Genomic DNA, 24,414 nt, shown 5'->3' with positions numbered 1-24,414 from the left:
AATTTACGAGAATAAAGTCGTAAATTTACGAGAATAAAGTTGTAAATTTTCTACGAGAAAAAAGTCATAAGATTACGAGAACAAAGTCGTAAATTTACGGGTCATAGTGACCGTATAAAACTGTAAACTAGTTTTAATGATCTTGGACCTCGACGGCGCAGGCGAGGTCGGTGAGGCCGTGGCCGCGGATGTGCAGCAGCGTGTGGTAGGAGCCCTGGTTGGGGGAGATGGAGGTGACGGTCGGGGTGGAGCAGGAGGAGGTGCTGAAGGAGACGCCGTCTGACGTCTGATTGGTCCCCGGGCACTGAGGGGAGGCGACGCACGGCTCAGTCGCCCTGACAACACGGCGGGAACCTGAAGGCAACACGAGGTCGTTCAGTTCATTTAGACCTGGAGCTCAGAGGAATCCACATGTTTGTACAGAGGTGGTGTTGTGTCGTGTTGTGTTGAGTCATGTTTTTGTTTCTTGTCGTGTTGTGTTGAGTCATTTATCGTGTGGTGTTGTTGTGTGATGTTGTGTGATGTCGTGTCGTGTGGTGTCGTACCTCCGCTCACGTATCGCGCCTCCACGCCGCCCACGCTGACCGACACCCGGCTGCTTCTCTCGGCGCGGCGCTGGACCCTCACGACGCCCTGAAGCAGCTTCGCCTTGGAGTCGTCGATGAAGCCGCTGCTGTAGTAAAACACACCGGGGGAGGTGAAGCGATACCTGAAGGAGCCTGAGAGAGAGAGAGACAGTATGACATCATCACGTCATGACATCATCACATCATGCAGCTTTTCATCATCACACGTCACAGAAATGAGATGAATCAGGAATAAATGATCCAAACGAAGCTGCAGCAGCTCCGCTTTCATTGATGCTTTATGAAGTTGTTTTTATTAAGCCAGGGACACAACTGGCCCGACCGTCGGACGTCGGGCCTCGTCGGACGGCGTCGGGAGCTCGTCTGTTTGGTGTGTTCCTCTCCGTCGGGACTCGTCGGCCGTCAGGAGAGTAGACTCGTCGGGTACTCTGATTGGCTGTGTGCTAGCTATGGCGATTCTGATTGGCGGTGTCCTAAGCGAATCAGCGCGGTGTGTGGGAGGGACGGAAGTGACCACAGTAAACAAACGGTGTCCTAGCCTGTCCTACGGTAAAAATGGTATACAAAATAAAAAGAGGAGTAAAGCAATATATTAAGCGGCAATATATATATATTTAAACATCAAAGATGTTCAATCAAACCCACATAGTTTGAAACAACGTTCAAAACACACACAGCTCACAACTAAGCATATAAAGCCCGTTAGCTTAATGCTAACGTGTAATGTAAAACACCATAGACGGGCTAACAGAAATTAGCATCGGCTATCGCCAATTCGCGGCAACCGAGCCACAGCAGTAAGCTGCTAAAAACTGTTTTAATTTTGGCTTTAGCGCTGTTAACACGTGGCTGGTTAAATTGTTTTTGGGAGATTAATGTTGGTCTCATTGATGAAATTTAACAACTGGCAGTGGCATTAGTTTGTTTGAATGAAAAGTGAGCAGGACTGCCTCTGGGCTACGTACTGAAATCACCACATTTACGTAAATAAATAAATGTTTTACAATGAACCGATCAGTCTTATTTTGTTAAGTCAACATGGTTACTGTACATGGCAAAGATTATTACTACCACTTTATGACTTAGAATTGGTCTGTATTTCTATGGGGGAGTCCTCGCCCCTCAGTCGCTCTGGTCGGCAGTCGGGGCAGTGTGTTTCACTTTTTCCTTTCTCCCGACGAGAGGCGACAGACTTTAGTTTGTTTGTGTTTTCCCGTGCTGTCATCACCCAGGTAACCATGGTAACCTCTGTGGCGTCCTACCTGTGTCGGTCTTGGCGTCGCCGCTGGAGAACGCTCCGCCCTCGTACTCGGTGCCGCTCGGGCTGGAGACGCTGAACACCCGGTAGCCGACGCTCTGGAAGGGCGGAGCCTCCCAACGCCACATCACCGTGTCTCCCACGGCGACCGTGAGGGAGGCGGGGCTCCAGGCGTAGCCCCGCCCATAAACTGAAACACAACACAACACAGGTGTGAAAGTTAGAGCATCACACACACACAGAGAGACACACACACACACACACAGGAAACTGGTGAAACTGGTTTCACTCCGGTCTCGGCCTCAGGCGACAGTTTCCTGTGTAAACGGATCCTGGTTTTGTTGTCATGGGTTTCAGGTTTTGATTGACAGCACAAAGGAGGAGGAGGAAGAGGAGGAGGAGGGAAGAAGAGGAGGAGGAAGGAGGAGGAAGAGGAGGAAGAGGAAGAAGAGGAAGAGGGAGGAAGAAGAGGAGGAGGAGGAAGGAGGAGGAAGAGGAGGAGGGAGAAGGAGGAAGAGGAGGAGAAAGAGGAGGAAGGAAGAGGAGGAGGGGGAGGAGGAAGGAGGAGGAAAAGGAAGAAGAGGAGGAAGAGGAGGAGGGGGAGGAGGAAGGAGGAGGAGGAGGACGAAGAAGAGGACGAAGAGGAGGAGGAGGAGGGAGGAAGAGGAGGAAGAAGAGGAAGAGGAGGAGGAGGAGGGAGGAAGAAGAGGAGGAGGAGGAGGAAGAGGAGGAGGAGGGAAGAAGAGGAGGAGGAAGGAGGAGGAAGAGGAGGAAGAGGGAAGAGGAGGAGGAAGAGGAAGAGGAGGAGGGAGGAGGAGGAAGAAGAGGAGGGAGGAGGATGAGGAAGGAAGAGGAAGGAGAGGAGGAGGAGGAGGAGGAGGAAGAGGAGGAAGGAGGAGGAGGAAGAGGAGGAGAGAGAGGGGGAGGAAGAGGAGGAAGAGGAGGAGGAGGAGGAAGAGGAGGAGGAAGAGGAGGCGGAGGAGGAGGAGGAGGGAGGAGGAAGAGGAGGAGGAGGAAGAGGAGGAGGGAGGAGGAGGAAGAAGAGGAGGAGGAAGAGTAGGAGGGAAGAGAAGAGAAGGAGGAGGAAGTGGAGGAGGAGGAGGAGGAGGAAGGAGGAGGAGGCAGAGGAAGAGGAGGAGAAGGAGGAGGAAAGAGGAGGAGGAGGAGGAAGAAGAGGAGGAGGGAAGAGAAGGAGGAGGAAGAAGAGGAAGAGGAGGAAGAGGAGGAGGAGGCGTGAGCGGTGAACGTACCTCTGTGTGAGCCGTCGTTAGTGACGACGTGCGTCTGCTCCTCCGACTTCATCACACACTGCAGCTCGCGCTCCGAGGCGTCCGTCACCTCACACACAGCTTCACCTGTCACACACACACACACACACACACACACACACACACACACACACACACACACACACACACACACACACACACACACACACACACGAGGTCATATAGAATATTTGCATCATGACGACGCAGCAGCTGATAGAATCACGCTGCTGATTGTTGCCGTGGCGACGGGCGTGTACTGACCGACAGAGACTCTGTTGTCCGACGCGTTGGCGCTGAAGCCGGCGCCGGACACGGTGAGCCGGGTTCCTCCCATCAGAGAGCCGACCAGAGGAGAGACGCCGTAGAGCTCCAGGACGACCTCGATGCTGCCGTTCACACCGTTGCTAGGAGACAGGGACACAGGGGAGCTGTCAATCAAAGCTCTGGATCTGATTTAATTATGATAACAAAGTAGAAGGAACCGACCGATGAGGGAGGAATTATTATGAAATCTAATTGGCTGGATTCACCAATATGTTCTTAATAAGAAAGATCTTAAGAAATGTCTTAAGAAGAAAATTAAGAAGTTCATATGAAAGTTCTTAAGTGCAATTCCTCAATATTATCAATCAATCAATCAATCAATCAATCAATCAATCAATCAATCAATCAATCAATCAATCAATCAATCAATCAATCAATCAATCAATCAATCAATCAATCAATCAATCAATTTGTTTATTTCGGGCATGTCAATTTAAATAATCATCATCACACTTCATCTGCGGGAGAAGCAAAAGCTTATCTAGTCCCGCCCCCATTACCCACAGAATAAAATCTTTTTCATAATCAGATCATATCATAATTAGTCTAGATGGAAACAGGGGTCTACGAGCACGGACTGATTTTTTTTTTTGAATTTTCAGCTAATTTTTGATATTTTTGCCCCAAAATCAAGTCAGGGTGTGTTAAAAACTTAAAAATAACTATTCTATTGAATTCCTTGGCCCCAAATTGTGTAGAAAAACGTGTTAATTTGTCTCTGTGAGTTGTTTACTGAAAGAGCTATGCCAATTTCATTTTCAGTTTTTTCAGCCTCGAATTTGGGATAGGTGTAGTAAAGGGTTAAAAATAAACACCATGGGACATTTTTTCACCCTGGTACCTGTCAGAATCTTAAAATAGACACTTTAAAGATTAAGAAAAAACAGGTGGGGGAAAAAAATCAGTCCGTGCTCGTAGACCCCTGTTTCCATCTAGACTAAATCTTTTCTTTTGTTTTTTGCTTTTTTACATTTTGATATAACATTCTTTTACTTATGACGTTTGACATAACATGTTACAGCAGTTATTATCTTATCTTATCTATTATCTTAACAACAGTCATTTCTTACGAATTCCTCATTTTTCCTACTTAAAATATGTCATTGCATTGCATTGCAGGCACCAACAAACAGCATATAGTTTGCGTCTTATCCGTCAGTCATTCACTAACCATGGAGAAGGACAAACAGAGATGCAGAAACTTTTCAAGGCAGGAGTTTGAGGTTATGGTGATGAAATGAATGTACGAAAAAAAATACTACTGGGGAAAATTAATAATATGGGAAAAACAGCGGAAAATAAGACAAGAGGGTGGGCCAAAGAAATATCTTTACTTACTATAGCCTACCAGTCTAAATTTGTCTAAAATTTGTTGTAAAAGGTGATATTAGAGGCTTATACCTATTCACCGTAGGAATTTTAAGACAGGTGAAGGTTGTCTTAAGTTAAGATAAAAGTAAAGAACACATTTGAGAACTTTGATTTCAAGAATACCATTTATTCTTAAGTGTTTTCTTAAGAAGAAACTTAAAGCAGATATCAGTGGAATGTTTTTGTTAATATAAGTCCTAAATAGTCCTATTTTCCGTCAGCAATCACTTACATGAAGTATTTCAGCCTAAACACGAGTCTCTCCGTCACTCTGCTCTGCTGTAACCCGAGGAGAAAATTTTCCTTGTGGGATACAAGTGTTATCCAATGAGGAGAGAGAACGGCATGAAGGGCTGTGTGTGCAGCCAAGGGATGCGCGTGAATGTGGTGACGTAGCACGAGGACCAATTGATGCCTGACAAGGGCGGGGGCTGCTAACTCATGGTGCGTTCAAAGAAACTCGTACTTTGTGTTTTTCCTTCCTGTGAAGTCATACCAGTTCGATCTGGTACGAGTTCACGGGTCGGAAGTTACGAGTGGCCGTTATAGGGAACTTTCACAGACAACAGGATGGTAAAAACACGAGCTACGGGTTACCTGGAACGCTACCAAGTCGTAGTTGTGACTTGAAGCTGTAACTTACGGTTTCAAAAGCCTGCCTTGAACGCAGCATTAGCCGAAACGGCCGTGAAGCTGATATCTGCTTTAAGAAGAAAGTTGAGAAAATACTAGAAAGTTAAGAAAAAAATGACACTTTTGTGAATCTGCTGATCCTCAAATATTGTTCTGACACTTACAACAAATCTGTTTCACAATAAAATAACCATCAATAAAAAGTGTTTCTAGGGACACGATAAAGTGAGGGACCGGTCTGGGGACAGGATAATCACCCTGATCTAGGCCACGCCCACTCATCTGCTCTCAGGAAACACGCCCATATAAGGTTAAAAAACGTATAGAAACAGTTCAATGACTGAAAAGGGGAAAAAAAAAAACATGAAAACAAACTTCAGTCTGAAAGACAATTGATCATGACAGAGGAGAGTTAGTGTTACTATGGTAACCACAGAGGTGTGTGTGTGTGTGTGTGATGTCATGGAGCAGACCGGTACCTGATCTGGGAGAAGCCGTTGTTTCCCACCTGGACGTCCACGCGGTGGCGTCCCGGCGGCAGCACGGGGAGGACACAGCTGATGTTGGTGTCCGTCCACTCCTCGATGACGCAGCTGGCTCCGCCCACCAGCACCACGCTGCCGTTGCCCCGCGCGCCCAGGTTGGCGCCCTGCACGGTGAGGAGGCGTCGCCCTGGAGACGGAGACAGAGCTCATCAGGTGTCACGGTAACGAGCAGGTGTCAGAGATAATCAGCCTCTTCTTCTTCTCTGGAAGCGTCTGTATTGTTGCTATAATTAGCAGCTGTCGTGCTAACGTCTCCTTAGCTCAGATTATAAAGCTTCAGCAACAAAGAAAACTTGAAAGTCGACATTTTATAGACGACGGAAAAACAAAACTAAAGAGACGTCAGAGTTAACCACTTTATTTTTGACACTTGTCCCCTGTGTTTACGCTTATCACTGTCCTGTCTGAGTCAGACTGAGGGACAGTGAACGCATCACGCAGGGTGGAGCTGTGGTTTGCACTGTCGCCTCGCAGCAAGAAGGTTCTGGGTTTGATCCCATCATAGACATATAAACATACTGGCACATCTCAATAAATTGAGTGTACTTATTATAAAGTGTTACCTACTAAAATCTAAAATTAAATTTTGTAATATTGCTTTTTGAGCATAAATGTTGTCTGTCGTTCTATTTTCACCAAATGTCTCATGTGAGATAAAAAAGGCTGAACATTGACTTGTATCAAGCTTCATGAGATGTGTGTAAATGAGAAATTAGCTTTTTTTTTTTTCTCCAAACAAAATATTTACTGAACACACCGAAAACACAAACACACAAAATGTACAGTCTTTATATAATGTGCATGTGTTGTCACTGTGTCTGTGCTGTTTGAAAGGTAAAACAGAGTTTGAAGAGCTCAACAGGTCTGTATACAGAGCTGGAGCTGAGCTGAAGTCTGAACTCTCTGTAACTCTCCTCATCAGATGAGTCTAAACTTTCAGCCTCTGAGGCACCATCATCGTCATCTCTCCTAAGCTTCGCCGTTGTTATTGAACGACAGGTTTGGTCTCCTCTCCCGTCTCCTCTCCATGCCACTAGAGCTAAAACCACGGCGCTAAAACTGTAATAGGAAGAACCTTAGTGATCCCAGAGTGCCGACTGGTTGGCAGAAGTTGACTGCCAAGGGATTCAACCAGTCACGTGTGCTCTAGTTGACGGAGAGCGGCTCCAACACAGTGAGAGGTGACGAAGCGTGCACCGTGCTCTGTTATTGGTCCTCTAACTCCAGCTGTGAATCACGAAGGTCTAACCTGAACCCAGGGGCGGGTGCATTTGAAAGAAAGGTCACAGGAGTAGTTGAACCACTTTTCTACGGTGTAAAATGACCGAAATATAAACAGAAGCATAACCCCACATCCCCCCACTGAAGCAGACAGCTCAGGGTCTCTTCAGGTTTCACCAGCTCACATTAAAGACTTTTTAAGACCTTTTTAAGACCATTATGGATGAAATTTACTAAGACCTATCATAACAAATAAAAAACGTACAAAAGAAATGCAGAGTTACAAAAGCAGAAATTGATTGCAATATATAAGTTGCGTGTTAGGCTTGTTTGTAGTTGAAAATACATTCAATAAAGCACAATGAAGTGTCACAATGAAGTGTGTTTATTGAGCATTTGCGGTAGCGAGGGCTCTACTGTAACATTTTTCCCAAGGAGCACGCCTACAGTAAACTATTTTCCCGGTTCACACATGTATTTTTTTTAGGGTCAAATGTGAGTGAAATGCTCGCCCATGGTGGGCATAAGAAAATATAAGACCTGTCTAAAATTATTTAAGACTTGAACACAATAATTCAACGAATCTAAGACATTTTAAGGCCTAAAATTTAGATTTTCAAATTTGAGACTTTTTTGGACTTTTTAAGACCCCGCGGATACCCTAACCGCTGCTGATTTAAACACCTGGATCCGCTGAGACTCACTGAGCCGTGTCGTGTGAATCCCAGAGTGTCAGTGAACTCACCGCTGACCGTGGTGGCGTTGGGGCTGATGGCCGAGATCAGAGGAGTGAGGTCGTCGTCGTAGGTGAAGGAGCTGCTGGACGTCTGGCTCATGTTCCCCACCGTCACCGCCACGGCCACCGAGCCGGCGGCGCCCTGACGTCACACACACACACACACACACACACACACACACACACACACACACACACATGATGAGGCGTTCAAGGTCTCATAAATCTATTTACGGTATTTCTCTATGTAAAGAGCTTCTCGGTGGGTCGGTCCGGTGGCGGTCAGTGTGTGACTTACCGGCGGCGTCCTGCAGCGCAGCTCGCTGTCGGAGGCCCAGACCACGGAGCACTGCCCCTCCCCCACGCTGACCGAGGAGTTGGGGCTGAAGCCGGAGCCGCTGAGCGTCAGCAGAGTTCCTCCTGTGTGTGTTTACACGGGTTTATTAATGTCTTCATCTCGTCTTCATTTGAAATAATATGTCACATCATCTAAAGCAGGATTTATTAACTGTCTGTTTCAGACCTGAACCAGTAAATATGAACTAAGAGACATTTATATGTTTTACAAACAAAGGCACGAACACATGTAAAACTAAGGTGTTTATTGATTAAAGGAGTCGATCTATGGAATAATTTAGAAATAGAAACAAACACACACTTAATAGATTCAAAAACTTATTTAAAAACAATATTATAACAAATATAAAACCGAATTATGAACACCAGTGTGCTTGTAAACTGCCGACTGTGTGTATCATATAGACATGCTTTTGTTCTTGTGGGAGGAAGAATAAGATGAAGCTTCAAGGACAAGGTACATTTGTTTTGTTTTGGATTTTTATACTTTAGGGAAAAAAATATTAGAATTATTGTTTTTTGTATATGTGTATATATTGTGTACTTGATTCTACAAGTTAAAAAAATAGACCGAAATAAACTTAGTCATCTAAGTCAGTTTCATAGTAATGTCATGTTTTTCATAAAGGTAATAGATTACATGTGCTTTTCATGCTTTGAATATTTTGGGAAAGGACAGAAAATTTGTTGCAATTGACTGATATTTCTGGGCTATTTCTAGATATTATGGCGCAATTAATTGTCACTTTACAATAAGGTACACAAAATTAGAGTAGTTACTGAGGAACTAAGGTACACAAAGTAGTTACTCATTTTGACATCTCACTTTAGGGTACACAAAGGGTAACTAATGATTAAGTTATAGTTAGTTCCTCAGTAACTACTCTAATTTTGTGTAGCTTATTAAATTCTTGACATTATCACATAATTAAGGGCCGGTAATGAAACCAACTAAACTAATAGCAACTATATGACAACATGAATTAACTCTGTGTGTGTGTGTGTGTGTGTGTGTGTGTGTGTGTGTGTGTGTGTGTGTGTGTGTCGGACCTGCGACGCTGCCCGCCAGTGGGGAGAAGGAGGAGACGATGAGCTGGTAGGTGAAGAGCGGCGGCCGGCCGTCGGCGTAGCGAGCGCGGCCCAGAGACGGGAAGCTGACCAGGACGGGGGCGGGGCCGGCGCTGGAGCTGCCCAGCCTGCACACCTGGCTGGTTGCTACGGCGACCAGGTGACAGAGAGAGAGGCTCGTTAGTGACGTTCATCACCTGGTGGTTCGTTAACGAGCTGCAGAGTTCAGACCCGTCACTCACCTGTCACCTGCTCCACGACACACCTGACTCCGCCCACAAGGATGGAGGCGTGGCCACTGCTGAAGCCCCGCCCACTGACGGTGAGGAGAGAACCAGCTGAACCTGAGGAGGAGGAGGAGGAGGAGGAGGGGGAGGAGGGAGAGGTAGGAGGAGGAAAGAGGAGGAGGAGGAGGAGGAGGAGGAAGGAGAGGGAGGAGGAGGAGGAGGAGGAAGAGGAGGAGGAGGAGGAGGAAGGGGGAAGAGGAAGGAGGAGGAGGACGGAAGGAGGGAGGAGAGGGAGGAGGAGGAGGAGGAGGAAGAGGAGGAGGAGGAGGAGGAGGAGGAGGAGGAAGGAGAGGGAGGAGGAGGAGGAGGAGGAGGAAGAGGAGGAGCAGGAGGAGGAAGGGGGAAGAGGAAGGAGGAGGAGGACGGAAGGAGGGAGGAAGGTGGAGGAGGAGGAGGGAGGAAGAGGAGGAGGAGGAATAGGAGGAGGAGGAGGAGGAAGAAGAGGAGTGAGAGGGAGAGGGAGGAGGAGGGAGAGTAGGGAGAGGAGGAGGAGGAGGAGGAAGAGAAGGAGAGGGAGAGGAGGAAGAGAAGGAGGGAGGAGGAAGAGGAGGAAGAAGAGGGGGATAGGAGAGGGAGGAGGAGGAAGAGGAGGGACAGGGAGGAGGAGGAGGAGGAGGAGGAGGGAGGAAGGAGAGGAGGAGGAGGAGGAAGAGGAGGTGGAAGGAGGAGGAAGAGGGGGAGGGAGAGGGAGGGGGAGGAGGAAGAGGAGGAGGAGGAGGGGGGAAGAGGAGGAAGAAAGAGGAGGAGGAAGGAGGAGGAGGGAGGAGGTAAGGAGAGGGAGGAGGAGGAAGAGGAGGAGGAGGAGGAGGAAAGGAGGAGAGGGAGGAGGAGGAAGAAGGACGAGGAGGGAGGAGAGGAGGAGGTAAGAGGCGGAAAAGAAGGAGAAGAGGAGGAAGAGGAGCACAAATGTTTAATAATCAATCAATAACCAATATTGGTTCATGTCAGAGCAGATGATGAAGATATTTTCTTCATCCAAATCATTTAGATTCATAATTTAATATTTTAGAAGAGTGAATGTTTCAGTGTTTTCTGCTTCTGCTTCTTCTCTTCTCCACAGCAAGTTCATCATGATGCAATGATTGATTCATCTGATTGATCTGATTGATCTGATTGATCCGTGTATTGATACGTGTATTGATCTCCATCTCTTCACCTTGCGTGGGGCTGATCTCCGTCACCTCGGGCGTCTTCTCCTCGCTCCAGTCGAAGCCGCAGTCTCCGGAGCAGCGCGAGGGAATCCCGTTGATGTGAACCTCCACCTGCGGAGCAACGAGCACGTGACACACGATGACACATGAGACTCTGAGCAGGAAGTGAGGTCACAGCTGCAGGACTCAGTCACCACGGTAACAATGGAGTCGTCCGACAGGAGGACAATAGCAGGTGTCAGTCACAGAGAGAGAGTGTCGACCTGTGATTGGATTCCTGCCTGGAGGACACACACACACACACACACACACACACACACACACACACACACACACACACACACACACGGAGAGCAGCGAAGATCCTGAAACCTGAAACACCTGGAATCTGGTCCTCCTACCTGAGGTCTGGTTTCCCACACACGGAGGAAATCTCCCGTCAGCCCTCGGAGCATCAGACCGCCCTTCCTCCTCTCATTGACGAAAACCACCGCGTTGCCCCCGACGACCGAGGAGCTGTCCACCTGGGAGAACAGGAAGTCAGAGTTCAAACATATTTTTGATTCCCTTTAATCATTTCAAGCATATTCTCATGGACTCGATGCACTCTGAGTGAACAAGAACTTTATGAAACTGTTGTTTTTTGTGTCACTGCTTTATGTTTAGGTAAAGAAAGAAAGAAAGAAAGAAAGAAATGAAGAACAAAAAGAAAGGAAAGAACGAAAGAAAGAACAAGAAAGTAAGAAAGAACGAAAGACAGAAAGAACGAATGAATGAAAAGAAGGGAAAGAACAAAAGAAAGAAAGGAAGAAGGAAAGAAAGAACAAAAGAAAGTAAGAAAGAATGAACAAACAAAAGAAAGGAAAGAGGGAAAGAAAGACAGAAAAAAGAAAGAAGGAAAGAAAGGAAGAAGGAAAGAAAGAAAGAAAGAAAAGGAAAAAAAGGAAGAACGAAAGAAAAAAGAAAGAACAAAAAGAAAGGAAAGAACGAAAGAAAGAAAGAACAAAAGAAAGTAAGAAAGAATGAACAAATGAAAAGAAAGGAAAGAGGGAAAGAAAGAAAGAAAGAACGAAAAGAAAGGAAAGAACAAAAGAAAGAATGAAAGGAGGAACAAAAGAAAGAACGAAAAAAAGGAAAAAACGAAAGAAAGAAAGAAAAAAAGGAAGAACAAACAAATGAAAGAAAGAAAGAAAGAAGGAACGAATGAACGTAAATAAAGGAAGAAAGAAAGAACGAATGAATGAACAAAAAGAAAGGAAGGAAAGAAAGAAAGAAAGAAAGAATAGAAAGAAAGAAAGAAAGAAAGAAAGAAGGAAAGAATAGAAAGAAAGAAAGAAAGAAAGAAAGAAAGAAAGAAAGAAAGAAAGAAAAGAAAGAAGGAAAGAATAGAAAGAAAGAAAGAAAGAAAGAAAGAAAGAAAGAAAGAAAGAAAGAAAGAAAGAAAGAAAGAAAGAAAGAAAGAAAGAAAAGAAAGAAAGAATAGAAAGAAAGAAAGAAAGAAAGAGAGAAGGAGGTCTGACCTGGATGAGGGGCTGGTCTCCGGGCCTCGTCAGCCACTCCACTCTCCACTTGGGCCGTCTGCAGGTTCCCTGGGCCGAGACTCGGACCTGGCCCATCCCCTGGATCCCCTCCAGGGAGAACCTCAGGTCCTCCTCACTGATGTCCACGGACAGACCTGAGGACACACGTCAGGGTCACATCTTTAATTAGACTAAACTAGACTAAACTAAACCTCAGGTCCTCCTCACTGATGTCCACAGACAGACCTGAGGACACGGAAGGCTCACATCTTTAATTAGACTAAACTAAACTAAACTCAACTAAACTCAACTAAACTGCAGGTCCTCCTCACTGATGTCCACGGACAGACCTGAGGACACACGGCAGGCTCACATCTTTAATTAGACTAGACTAAACTAAACTAAACTAAACTAAACTAAACTAAACCCAACCCAACTACCAACCCAGACTAAACTAAACTAAACCAAACCAAACGAAAACTCAACCCAACCCAACCCAACCCAACCAAACTAAAACTAAACCCAACTAAAACTAAACCCAACCCAACTAAACTAAACTAAACTAAACTCAACTCAACTAAACTAAACCAAACCAAACTAAAACTCAACCCAACCCAACCCAACTAAAACTAAAACTAAACCCAACCCAACCAAACTAAAACTAAACCCAACTAAACCCAACTAAACTAAACTAAACTAATCTAAACTAAACCCAACCCAACCCAAAGTAAACTAAACTAAACTCAACCCAACCCAACCCAACCCAACCCAACTAAACTAAACTAAACTAAACTAAACTAAACTAAACTAAACTAAACTAAACTAAACTAAACTAAACCCAACCCAACCCAACCCCACCCAACCCAACCCAACCCAAACCAAACCAAACCAAACCAAACCAAACTAAACTAAACTAAACTAAACTAAACTAAACCCAACCCAACCCAACCCAACCCAACTAAACCCAACCCAACCAAACCAAACTAAACTAAACCCAACCCAACCCAACCCAACCAAACTAAACCCAACCCAACCCAACTCAACTCAACTCACAAAATCAGCAGGCGATCATATACTAATTCTCCCCACTGTACATAGGTTAACATCAGCCTCCGTCACCATGGTAACAGTGCAGTGAGGGGGTGGAGCCTGAGTGTGACCTTCTGGTCGACGGTTATCTGTGGTATCACATCATCACCGCCGCAGCAGATAAAAGAGTTGTTCCGATGCAAATGTTATGTGACAGGTGTTGCTGCGGTCGCCGTGGGCAACGTTACCTTCAGCTCGGCCGCCGTAGATCTCCACATCAAAGGTGCCGTTCAGAGGGGGCGTGGCTCTGTGGGGCCGCGTCACCGTGACGTTGGTCGCCCCGGACATGAACTCGGTGGCGTCCTCGCTGCTTTTAGACATCTGTGACATCACAGGAGAGAGGGAGAGATTATTGCTTTACAAAATACACAAACAGTGCATAAAACCATATGATGAGCATCATATTAATAACAATTGGATAACAAATAGACGTGACAATAAAATAAATACATACATAAATAGAAATAAATAATAGTACAAAAAATACAAAATAAAAAGGAGAAGAAAAAAGTAAGATGCACCAGGGGATATGAGCAATGGAAATTAAATTGAATTAAAGATATTAAAGTGGGAGCACAGATTTATAGTTTTGATAGCTTTCTTGTTATTAGCAGAGGAAACTGACTTGAAATACACCTCCAGTTCTTTCATGAAAACACAAAAAATGGGTTTTACTTTGGCAAATTTACACTTTAAATTGAGATTAATTAAAAAAATATTCTTTTTCAGCTGGAGCGTCACTCTTTATAAATCCAAAAAGGACATTTTGCAAGAGGAGCTCAAAATCACAGCAGATATTATCTAAAATGAATCTACAAATATCTTGCCACAGTTTACGGGTATATTCACATTTCCAAAACAGATGAATAACAGTCTCAGTATGGGAGTCACAAATGGCACACTTCAGATCTAGGTCAACAAATTGAATTGAATTTGATAAAGAAGGATTTAACCGGGTAACATCTATGAATCATTTTAAATGACACTTCTTTCACCTTATTATCACGTTTTCTTATCTGTCACGTTTTCTTTCCCGTTCTCTTAGTCAAATGATGCGTTCACTGCCGGTCGGGACACGAGACTCACACGGCGTCACCGCGGCGCCTGATTTAAATCACTTCCTCAGTTTATCAGTTTATCACCTGACGGCTGCTTCCTCTGACTATTCAACATCCACACTGTGTGGACGGACGATCACAGGTTTCGATTCCTGATATTCCTGATAACTAAAAACACATTTAGAAAATAATGAAGTGTCAGATTTGAGTTTCTTGGTCCTGAATGACAGGATAAACCTGAACCAAGGGGGCAGTTGTCGGTCTGAGAAGTGAAGCTCACTTCCGTGTTCAAAAAACTGCAATCCCCCCGGCTTCCTCTGGGGGCTGGTGTCAGAAAGCAGCATTCTCCATAGACCCCCATGTTAAAATCGCCGACTTTACATCCTCAATAAACATGTTAAAAGCCTTGTGTCAGCACGTTTTTTTTTCACAATCGATAGTTTCTACCCCCGCACACACTCTGAGGGGGGTGAATTTTTTTTAACTCTACCGTTTTACTGTTATTAGGTTAAAACTCTGGCCAATTAGGGCGCGGAAACGTTGAGTGACAGGTCCGAGCAGCTCCGTGGACAGCTGCTTCGAGGCCAGTGGGCGGGTTCTCGGCCCGACCAATCCAACATGGCGCTGTTCAGGCCGCCATATTGGAGTCACAAAAACGACTCCACAAAACCAATGGGTGACGTCACGGATGCTACGTCCATATTTTTTTACAGTCTATGACCGGAACTCAACACCACGCCTCTCTGTGCAGGAACGGGTCAGTTACCTGCAGGAAGGCGACTCTGAGCAGCGGGAAGTCGAAGGCGCAGTCCGCCGGCGTGGCCTTGATCCGGTATCGGACCTGAGGAGCGGCGGTAACGTTAGCGTCTCTGCTAACGTTAGCGCTAGCGTCTCTGGTGACGTTGAACGACTCGAAGAAGCGACCGGAGCGCTCGAAGGGCGGCGGCCTCCTCCTGAGAGGAACAGCTGAGAGACGGAAACACAACAACAACTGATTCAACACAAAGAAAGAACTGTTTTTACAGACACAGATATTAAACTTAGGACTGAATAGAACAAATCTCCTTGTTGTTTACAACTATTTCCGGGTAGAAAACCAGCACGTAATATGAATGAGAACAGTGACGATTTAGCTATCATGTTTTTCATCACCGTTTAGACAAATCTGAAATGACTGTAGGAACATTACTACTTCTGTATGCACGAACAAAGAGTTTTGTGTTGCTATGTGTGGTATTTATTCAGTTTGGGGGAATCACAGTGTCTAGAAAGCATCAGTGGCTCAGCTGACAGGGACAGCTAACGGTGGTAGCTCTAAGCTAATGGCAGTAGCTAAGCTAACGGTAGTAGCTAAGCTAACACCAGGACGTCAGCTGTTAAAACCCTCCCGTTGTCCAACACGACATGAAACTGCTCCAGTTAGCTCAGTCATGTTGTAACTAAGATATCTGCTGGAAAAAATATTTTTTCATGGACCGTTTATTGAGTCACTGAGTTGTTAAAGTTCAACAGGTAGCTAACGGTTAGCCCAGCTAATCTATGAAAACCATGATTGATTACAAAAACTCCTTTTCCAACATGATGATTATGCTTTTGTGTTTTTGTTTCTAATTATTTTTCTTCAACTTGTTTATGTTATTTACAGACGAAGGAACAAATTTTATTTTGTTTTACATGTCATGTTCAAAGTAAATATGTCGTTGTGTTGCTGATATCACACAACAACCTGTGATTTCCTGTTGCTTATATTATATAATAATATTATTCAGTCGTGTTTTGTTACGTAACATTCGTCTTCTACCTCGTTCGTCTCTGGTGGTCGCTCTCTTCCCGATGTGGATGGCGTCCACGTAGAAGTCGCCGGCGTCGCCAGCGGAGGCGTCTCTGTACAGGAGGAACTGCAGTAGCTGGTACTTGCTGCCGATGTAGTCGGTCTGCAGGAGGCTCTGCAGGTCCAGACACTTGTAGCTCCAGCTGTGGAGGAGACAGAGACAGATGTGAGGACGTGTGCTGCTCCCAGATGTTCCAGATGTTACCGATCAGCTGCTCGTCTCCACCGACCTGGAGCTCCGTGTGAACACCGTGCTGATCTGGGCCGTCTCTGTCTTGGTTTTGCCGTCGGTGTTGCGGTACGTGAACTTCATCCCGACTTGGTCCTTCAGCGTCCCGCGGTAGGCGAAGCACAGCTGGAGGACAGAGACGGGTCGGGGGCAACAAATCAATTATCAATCAATTAGAAATCAAACGTAACACAGTGAAATGTTTGTTAAAACATGAAGGTTTTCTTTATATATTAAGATGTTTAGTTTAGTTTAGTTTAGTGAACTTTATTGTCAATCACACTATAAATTGCGTTTCCCCAAACCCAAACTTTAACATGTGTATTATAGAATAGAAAACACCACGTGTTCATGTGTTAATTTATATATATATTGTTTGTAAAAATAAATAAAGGTAACACTTTATAATAAACACACACTATGAAGCATTAGTTAAGCATTAAATACTGAATTCATCATTTATAACACATGAATACTCATTAGTATGTATTTAATAAACAGTTAAAATGTTTTACTCATCATTGATAAGCACTAACTGTATTATTAACTACATATTAATGAGTATTCATGCGTTATAAAGAAGAATTCAGTATTTATTAATGCTTAACTACACTGCAAAAACTCAAATATCCTACCAAGAATATTTGTCTTATTTCTAGTCAAAATTTGATTTCTAGTCAAAACAAATCTCATTATACTTAAATAAGACTCATCACCTAAAAATTAACTTGTTTTTAGATCATTTTCACTTGTTTCAAACTAAATTTCACTTGAAATAAGTAGAAAACCTGATATGACAAAGGTTTTAATGACATGGTGTTTATTAATGAGGTAAAGTCTGGTCACCGTGGAGTGCTGGTCCAGGGACACGGCTCCGTACGACTTCCCCGACTCCGACTTGAAGCCGTCCTTGAAGAGAAGCTGAGGGTTCTTCAGAGACCAGCGGCCGCAGAACGCAGAGTGATTCACAGCTGTTCCCTTCTCTCCTCCGGCAAACTGGGGAGAGACGACAGGACAACCAGAGTCAGAGGCTCAGATGCAGCAAACCATCATCTAGTGAGTTAGTGTGTTTTTACAGCTGGCTCGTTTGGAGCAGTTGTTCTGAAACAGGGAGAGTTTCCCCTCGAAGGTCGGTTAGTTTGGTCACATGTGAACACAGCAATCGCACTAGGAATAAAACAAGCGGCCGAGATCGCTCAGAAGTGTTGGTCTGCGGTTTTGGAGCGGTTCCTTTGCAGTGAGAATGTAAGCGACACAACAGGCTGCTGATGTTCTCTGATTCTCAACGACCCAACGCGCTGCTTCAGGCCAATAATATAAACCTATACACAACTCTGTCGGCTTCTTGTTTGTTTGAGCTTCGTGTTCGGGTCAGGTTTGGGCGGAAAATATACTCGCGATTCAGACTGGGTCGGATTTAAATTTTCAGACCTCCTTCTTTTTCTTCCAGGTAAAATTTCTGACCAATGAGAGAACAGTTGGTTCACGTATGGCATTTGTTTACAACGTTGGACGAGCTGGGACTGTTTCCATGTGAAACAGTCCCAGTTTAGTTTCAGTTTAGCTGCTGGATTGGAGCAGAGCCAAAGAGCCCCAGGTCTGAGTCCACCACCGACCTGAGACTGGTCCTCCTCAAAGTCCTGGAAGTATTTGACCGTGGTGCCTTCAGTGGTCAGGATCTCAGCGGGACATTCGGCCGCCATCATGTCCTCCAGAGCCGACTGCACCTGTTGAGCCACACACACAGACACACACAGTGGACGTTAGAGTCTGTTCTCCAATACAGACGCTGCAGGTTCTGTATCGGACCCAGGACCGGTTTCAGGTTCATACTAGAGGATGACATTTGTTTTTGCGGGAACCCCATTAATAGATGATGATTTTCAGCCGTGTAAAACAACCAAAAGGACAGACACGTCCATTTTTGTCGTCATCTTTCAGTGAGCCAAAACTATTTTGAACTGCGTTAGTTAGTTAAATGGGGAGTGGACACACAATAAGAACAAAATGCAACATTTTTGCAACATGTTTAGGTTCATTTAACTAAGATGGACATAAATGGACATGGTGTGACCAATGTACTGTTTTTGTTAAACTGGCATCCATTCGCTGGCCCATAATAGAAAAATGGGACCACAGACCATGACACATTTATGTTGGTCCGATATTGTTTGAAAATGGATTGGCAATATACAGTATATAGCTACAGATTATACCCACAGATTTACTATTACTGGTGCCATGTCATTTGAATTGAAACTGCATGAAATCCATTGAAATTCCTAATGACTAACTTATTAATTAAAAGAAACAGGAGTGGGAGTAATTTTGAGTGGGAGCAGGATGGGATCGGGAGTCATTCTACAGCAGTGGGACGGGATGGGATTTATTTTTTTACTCCGGGTGGGATTGGGATGGGATGGGATTTTTTCTCTGGTAGTGGGATGGGACGGGAGTGAAAATCCACTCCCGTGTCATGCTGTAGTTCAGACCTCGGCCTCCGTGGCGTTGTAGGCGATGGGTTTGGTGGGGACGCCCCCCCACTCCAGGGTGAAGGTCTCCATGTTGCCCCTCCCCTTGGTGACCTCCACTACAGTGATGTTGGTGTCGGCGCCGTAAACCTCCGACTGAAGCAGGTCGAAGTCGCCTGCAGAGAAAAAACACACAGATAATCAATCGATTATCAATCAATTAGAAATCAAACGTAACACAGACACAACATGAAGGTTTTCTTTATATATTAAGATGTTTAGTTTAGTTTAGTTTAGTTTAATTTAGTTTAGTGAACTTTATTGTCAATCACACTATATAACAGTCAATTACACAAGGGATCGAAATTGCGTTTCCCCAAACTCCAAATGTGCAAATTAACATTGAACACACGTTTACCACACACATACAGTAGGCTATAACATAAAAGTGAACACAGACATCAACAATAATTAAATAAACACAAGATATACAGACAGACAGACAATGGACATATACATTTTCCAAACAAAAAGAAAGTCTGAGGTAGCCTGTGATAATGTGGAGTAATAATAAGGTGCAATATGAAAAGTGCAAAATGCAGAAAGCAGCATAGACATGTGTTAGAAAAAATGCTTGTATTATTAGAATAGAAAACACCACATGTTCATGTGTTATTTTATAAAATGCTTTGTAAAGTAAAATAAATAAAGGTAACACTTTATAATAACTACACACTATTAAGCATTAGTTAAGCTTTAATAAATACTGAATTCATCATTTATAACACATGAATACTCATTAGTATGTAGTTTATAAACAGTTAAAAATGTTTTACTCATCGTTGATAAGCACTAACTGTGTTTATGAACTACATACTAACGAGTATTCATGCGTTATAAAAGAAGAATTCAGTATTTATTACTGCTTAACTACACTGCAAAAACTCCAATATCTTACCAAGAATATTTGTCTTATTTCTAGTCAAATTTAATTTCTAGTCAAAACAAATCTCATTTAACTTAAAATAAGACTCATCACCTAAAAATTTACTTGTTTTTAGATCATTTTCACTTGTTTCAAACTACATTTCACTTGAAATAAGTAGAAAAATCTGATAGTGGAGCAAGTTTTTCTTTCTTATTACAAGCACAAAAAACTTACTTTCACTGGCAGATATTTCTACTTATTTCAAGTGAAAATTTGTTTGAAACAAGTGAAAATTATCTAAAAACAAGTAAATTTTTAGGTGATGAGTCTTATTTTAAGTGGAAAGAGATTAGTTCTGACTAGAAATGAGACATTTTGACAAAAAATAAGACAAATATTCTTGGAAAGATTTTGAGTTTTTTGCAGTGTGATGCTTAATAATGTGTAGTTATTATAAAGTGTAACCTAAATCAGTACTAGTACTAGATGATGACACCGATGACGTTGATCTCACCTCGGTCAGAGTTGAAGGTGACGGTGTAGTGAGTTCCCTGGTCGTCGTCCTGTTTGGTCACCATGACGCCGTCGGGTCTGATGGACCACAGGTGGTTCAGCGCCGCCGCCACCACCTGAGCCGAGGCGCTGACGGGGATCGGACCTGAGGACAACGACCACACAGACAAAGGTTTTTTTTTTGTTTGTTTTTTTTTTTACTTCTGGTCACAGATTTTTAAAATGGACCGTTTCCCGTCCAGGTGTGTTTGTGTGTTTGTGTGTTACCGGTCTTTGCGTGTCCGTAGCTCAGGCTGTAGTAGCTGCTGCTGCACATCTGGCCGTCGCAGCTGCTGCTCACGCTCACCTTCTGCACCTCCTTCACTCTGACGGCGTTGGTCGGCCACGAGTCAAAGGTCAACACCTGAGGGACAGACGGACGGAAACAAGGACCAGTCAGAAGGTTTTTACATTCGTCTTTTCTTCCCTCAGAAGAAGAACAAGAGCTTCTACACAAGGAAGCTGCATCGTTTGTTTAAAATATATTAATGTAGCTTAATATATTATTATAAACCATGTCTCTGCTTCTAAAGGATTTAAGTTGAGAACTGTGATGAAAAAGTAGAAAAGGTTCTTATGAGACCGGCACAAACTTGCTAATGTAAATTGAGCAGATTCAACAGGTTTTAAGATTTTATTAAAAATGTATAAAGAGTTTAAAATACGGTTGATTTTAGTTACTGTTTAATTTAAAGGGATAGTTCAACATTTTGGAAAATTTGCCTATTGTATCATGTATAATTATGTAACATGACGACACATGAAGCAAATATTCTGAACTACTTTCTCTTCTGAAATCCCTCCACCCAGAAGCCGTGTCTGGAATGTAGTTCCGGCTGCATTTCCCTCTAAAACAACTCTGTCTCTAATGTTCTTGAAATAATTTATAGTCATTCACATACACAGCTGTGCACAGGACGAAATTTTGTTCGCATTCATTTCTCCCATTGCAGTGTTGAAATAAATAAGAATAAAAATAGATAAAATAGAGTTTAAAGGTAGAGTACAAATAAACATATAGATAAATAGAGTGAAAAATACAAAGTATAAAGTGCAGTTTGCATTATAAAGTGTTTGAGCTCAGCGATCTTATGGCACGGAGGATGAAACTGTTGGCTGCTCTTTCCAGAGGCCAGTAGGTTAAATTAGTAAAGAATCAAACAATTATTTTATGTCTTGCAGAACCAGGTGTTAAATGAGGTTTAGCCGCCACACACCTGCTCTTCGTCGAACACGTCGTACTCAGCGATGATGCTCTGGATCTCGTTGACGGCGTCGTCGGACTGGTCCTCCGTGAAGGAACTCTCCTCCTGGAACAGACCCAGGTTCAGACTGGCGTGGCCTCCCTTTTCCTGATGCAGGATCTCCATGTAGTAGCTGCAGGAGGTTTAAAGACTCTTAGTCAGTGTTTCACTCATTAACGTTTAGATTTATTGTAAATATGGTTCAGAAACAGAAGCAGACTCACGGCTTCCCCTCCTCCAGAAACAGAACCTCCGTCCTCTGGGAATCCAGGTAATTGAAGTTGGAGACATAATATGGCTGATGAGCAACTTTAACCTGGAGAGGAAAATAAAAGATCATCAGGAGTTTTTATTTAGTCTTTCAGTTTGCTTTTTTATTTCAGTTTTCATGAGTTCAACAAGTGATGAATCAGTTTTAGTTTAGTTTTTATTTTAGAGGAATTGACTAGTTTTTATTTAGTCTTAGTTGTAGTTTTATTTAGTCTTAGTTGTAGTTTTTGTTTAGTCTTAGTTGTAGTTTTTATTTAGTCTTAGTTGTAGTTTTTATTTAGTCTTAGTTGTAGTTTTTATTTAGTCTTAGTCTTAGTTGTAGTTTTATTGAGTCTTAGTTGTAGTTTTTATTTAGTCTTAGTCTTAGTTGTAGTTTTATTGAGTCTTAGTTGTAGTTTTATTTAGTCTTAGTCTTAGTTGTAGTTTTATTTAGTCTTAGTCTTAGTTGTAGTTTTTATTTAGTCTTAGTCTTAGTTGTAGTTTTATTGAGTCTTAGTTGTAGTTTTATTTAGTCTTAGTCTTAGTTGTAGTTTTTATTTAGTCTTAGTTGTAGTTTTTATTTAGTCTTAGTTGTAGTTTTTATTTAGTCTTAGTTGTAGTTTTTATTCAGTCTTAGTTGTAGTTTTATGTAGTCTTAGTTGTAGTTTTATTGAGTCTTAGTTGTAGTTTTATTTAGTCTTAGTTGTAGTTTTTATTTAGTCTTAGTTGTAGTTTTTATTTAGTCTTAGTTGTAGTTTTATTTAGTCTTAGTCTTAGTTGTAGTTTTATTTAGTCTTAGTTGTAGTTTTTATTTAGTCTTAGTCTAATGGTGCGTTCCAGGCAGGCTTTTTAACCCGTAAGTCACGACTTCAAGTCACCAGTTACGAGTTTGTAGCGTTCCAGGCAAGTTACGAGTTACGAACTGGGAACTGGGAGCAGATCGATCTAGTACGAGTTCACAGGTGGGAAGTTACGAGTTTGACTGTACGTTCTAACGGGTAACCATAGGAACAGGTCGGAAAAATACGAGTTACGGGCTGCCTGGAACGCACCATTAGTCTTAGTTGTAGTTTTATTTAGTCTTAGTTGTAGTTTTATTTAAGTCTTAGTTGTAGTTTTATTTAGTCTTAGTTGTAGTTTTTATTAAGTCTTAGTTGTAGTTTTTATTTAGTCTTAGTTGTAGTTTTATTGAGTCTTAGTTGTAGTTTTATTTAGTCTTAGTTGTAGTTTTATTTAGTCTTAGTCTTAGTTGTAGTTTTATTGAGTCTTAGTTGTAGTTTTATTGAGTCTTAGTTGTAGTTGTCCAGGTTTTAGGAGAAAGCCTCAGTCAGACTTCTGAAGATGAACTTGTTCCCTTTTAGTTGCATCTATCCCATAATGTTCCCATCAGTCCTCATCAGGTTCCATTCACTCTATCTTATCAACTAAGCTGATGTTATCTGACTCTACTTTACTTTACTGCAGTTTAGCATCGACATGTTGGAGCTAGCTCTAGTTTTTAGTTTTATTTCAGTTTACTAGATTATTTTTTCACTGCTAGTTTTAGTTTTAGTTTTAGTGAACTATAATAACCCTGGACGTGACTCAAGTCCAGTCTGGAGTACCAAAACTCTGCTGGATCAACCCGGTCTTGTTAATGTTTGACCATTTCTCTGTTGCTTTTTAACTTAAATATAAAGTTAGTATAATATAATATATACTATAATATAATGTGTAAGCTGTGTGTGTCTGCACCTTGTCGTCGGGCCGGCTGGAGTTGCTGAGGTAGAGCTCACAGCGGTCGTCACAGTGCAGGTAGACCGTGAAGTTTCCGGTGGCCGGCGGGACGAGGAAGCCTCTGGACCGGGTGGAGAACCAGTTGTGGTTCAAGGGGAAGGGGTGCGGCATGGCGTCGATCCACTGGCTCCAGTAGCCCGTCATGTTGTCATGGTAATCCCAGATGTCGGTCAGGTAACGCGGATTGGTGTCGTTCCATCCCTCCATCCTCAGACCTCGGCTTCCTGCACGAACACGACACAAGACACAACATGATGACAGCTTTTATCTGTTCCTATGCAAGGATGGAATTTGATTTTATACATTTCCAGGTCTGGAAAAATATGTAAAATGGAAACTACTGTATGGAAATATGTATTTATCTTAATACTTATCTGTTTGGTCTTATCTGTTAGTTATTTGGGTTAATTATTTTATATGCGCTATTGTAGCTACAATCTCCTGGAAATGATTTGGTGACATACCTACTGGCATACACATTCAGAATAATGAAAACAAATGATTAATTGCATGATTTAGTTACATGATACACATCTAATTACTCAAATGTCACAAATTATTAGATTTTTTTTACAGAGAAGTCTGGAAAAAGTCCTGAATTTTGAAATTTCAAATGTGTAGGAAGTTGGAATCCTGGTTTGTCGACCAACAAGCACTT

General features: G+C 43.0%; 1 protein-coding gene across 1 annotated transcript in view; it reads right to left on the bottom strand.

The window, feature by feature from the left end:
- pkhd1l1.1 (PKHD1 like 1, tandem duplicate 1) overlaps positions 1-24,414 on the bottom strand; it is a gene marked incomplete at both ends in the record, with an annotated part of 73,889 nt that overhangs the window by 37,094 nt on the left and 12,381 nt on the right. Inside the window, 25 exons of the mRNA XM_083982335.1 lie at positions 149-354; positions 546-719; positions 1,850-2,035; positions 3,096-3,200; positions 3,378-3,520; positions 5,924-6,116; positions 7,956-8,088; positions 8,245-8,366; positions 9,354-9,518; positions 9,614-9,709; positions 10,791-10,920; positions 11,211-11,333; positions 12,330-12,484; positions 13,607-13,739; positions 15,243-15,442; positions 16,278-16,450; positions 16,538-16,662; positions 17,383-17,532; positions 18,153-18,263; positions 19,029-19,183; positions 20,450-20,593; positions 20,716-20,851; positions 21,705-21,864; positions 21,956-22,047; positions 23,715-23,980. Coding sequence (XP_083838461.1) covers positions 149-354; positions 546-719; positions 1,850-2,035; positions 3,096-3,200; positions 3,378-3,520; positions 5,924-6,116; positions 7,956-8,088; positions 8,245-8,366; positions 9,354-9,518; positions 9,614-9,709; positions 10,791-10,920; positions 11,211-11,333; positions 12,330-12,484; positions 13,607-13,739; positions 15,243-15,442; positions 16,278-16,450; positions 16,538-16,662; positions 17,383-17,532; positions 18,153-18,263; positions 19,029-19,183; positions 20,450-20,593; positions 20,716-20,851; positions 21,705-21,864; positions 21,956-22,047; positions 23,715-23,980 — 3,776 coding nt within the window. The remainder of the gene's footprint in view (positions 1-148; positions 355-545; positions 720-1,849; positions 2,036-3,095; positions 3,201-3,377; positions 3,521-5,923; positions 6,117-7,955; positions 8,089-8,244; positions 8,367-9,353; positions 9,519-9,613; positions 9,710-10,790; positions 10,921-11,210; positions 11,334-12,329; positions 12,485-13,606; positions 13,740-15,242; positions 15,443-16,277; positions 16,451-16,537; positions 16,663-17,382; positions 17,533-18,152; positions 18,264-19,028; positions 19,184-20,449; positions 20,594-20,715; positions 20,852-21,704; positions 21,865-21,955; positions 22,048-23,714; positions 23,981-24,414) is intronic.

This window comes from Trachurus trachurus, assembly GCF_905171665.1.
Source record: "Trachurus trachurus genome assembly, chromosome: 11".
Classification (NCBI taxonomy): Eukaryota; Metazoa; Chordata; class Actinopteri; order Carangiformes; family Carangidae; genus Trachurus; species Trachurus trachurus.
The sequence above is the reverse complement of the archived record's forward strand: the minus strand, read 5'-3'. Positions and strand labels throughout refer to the sequence as shown.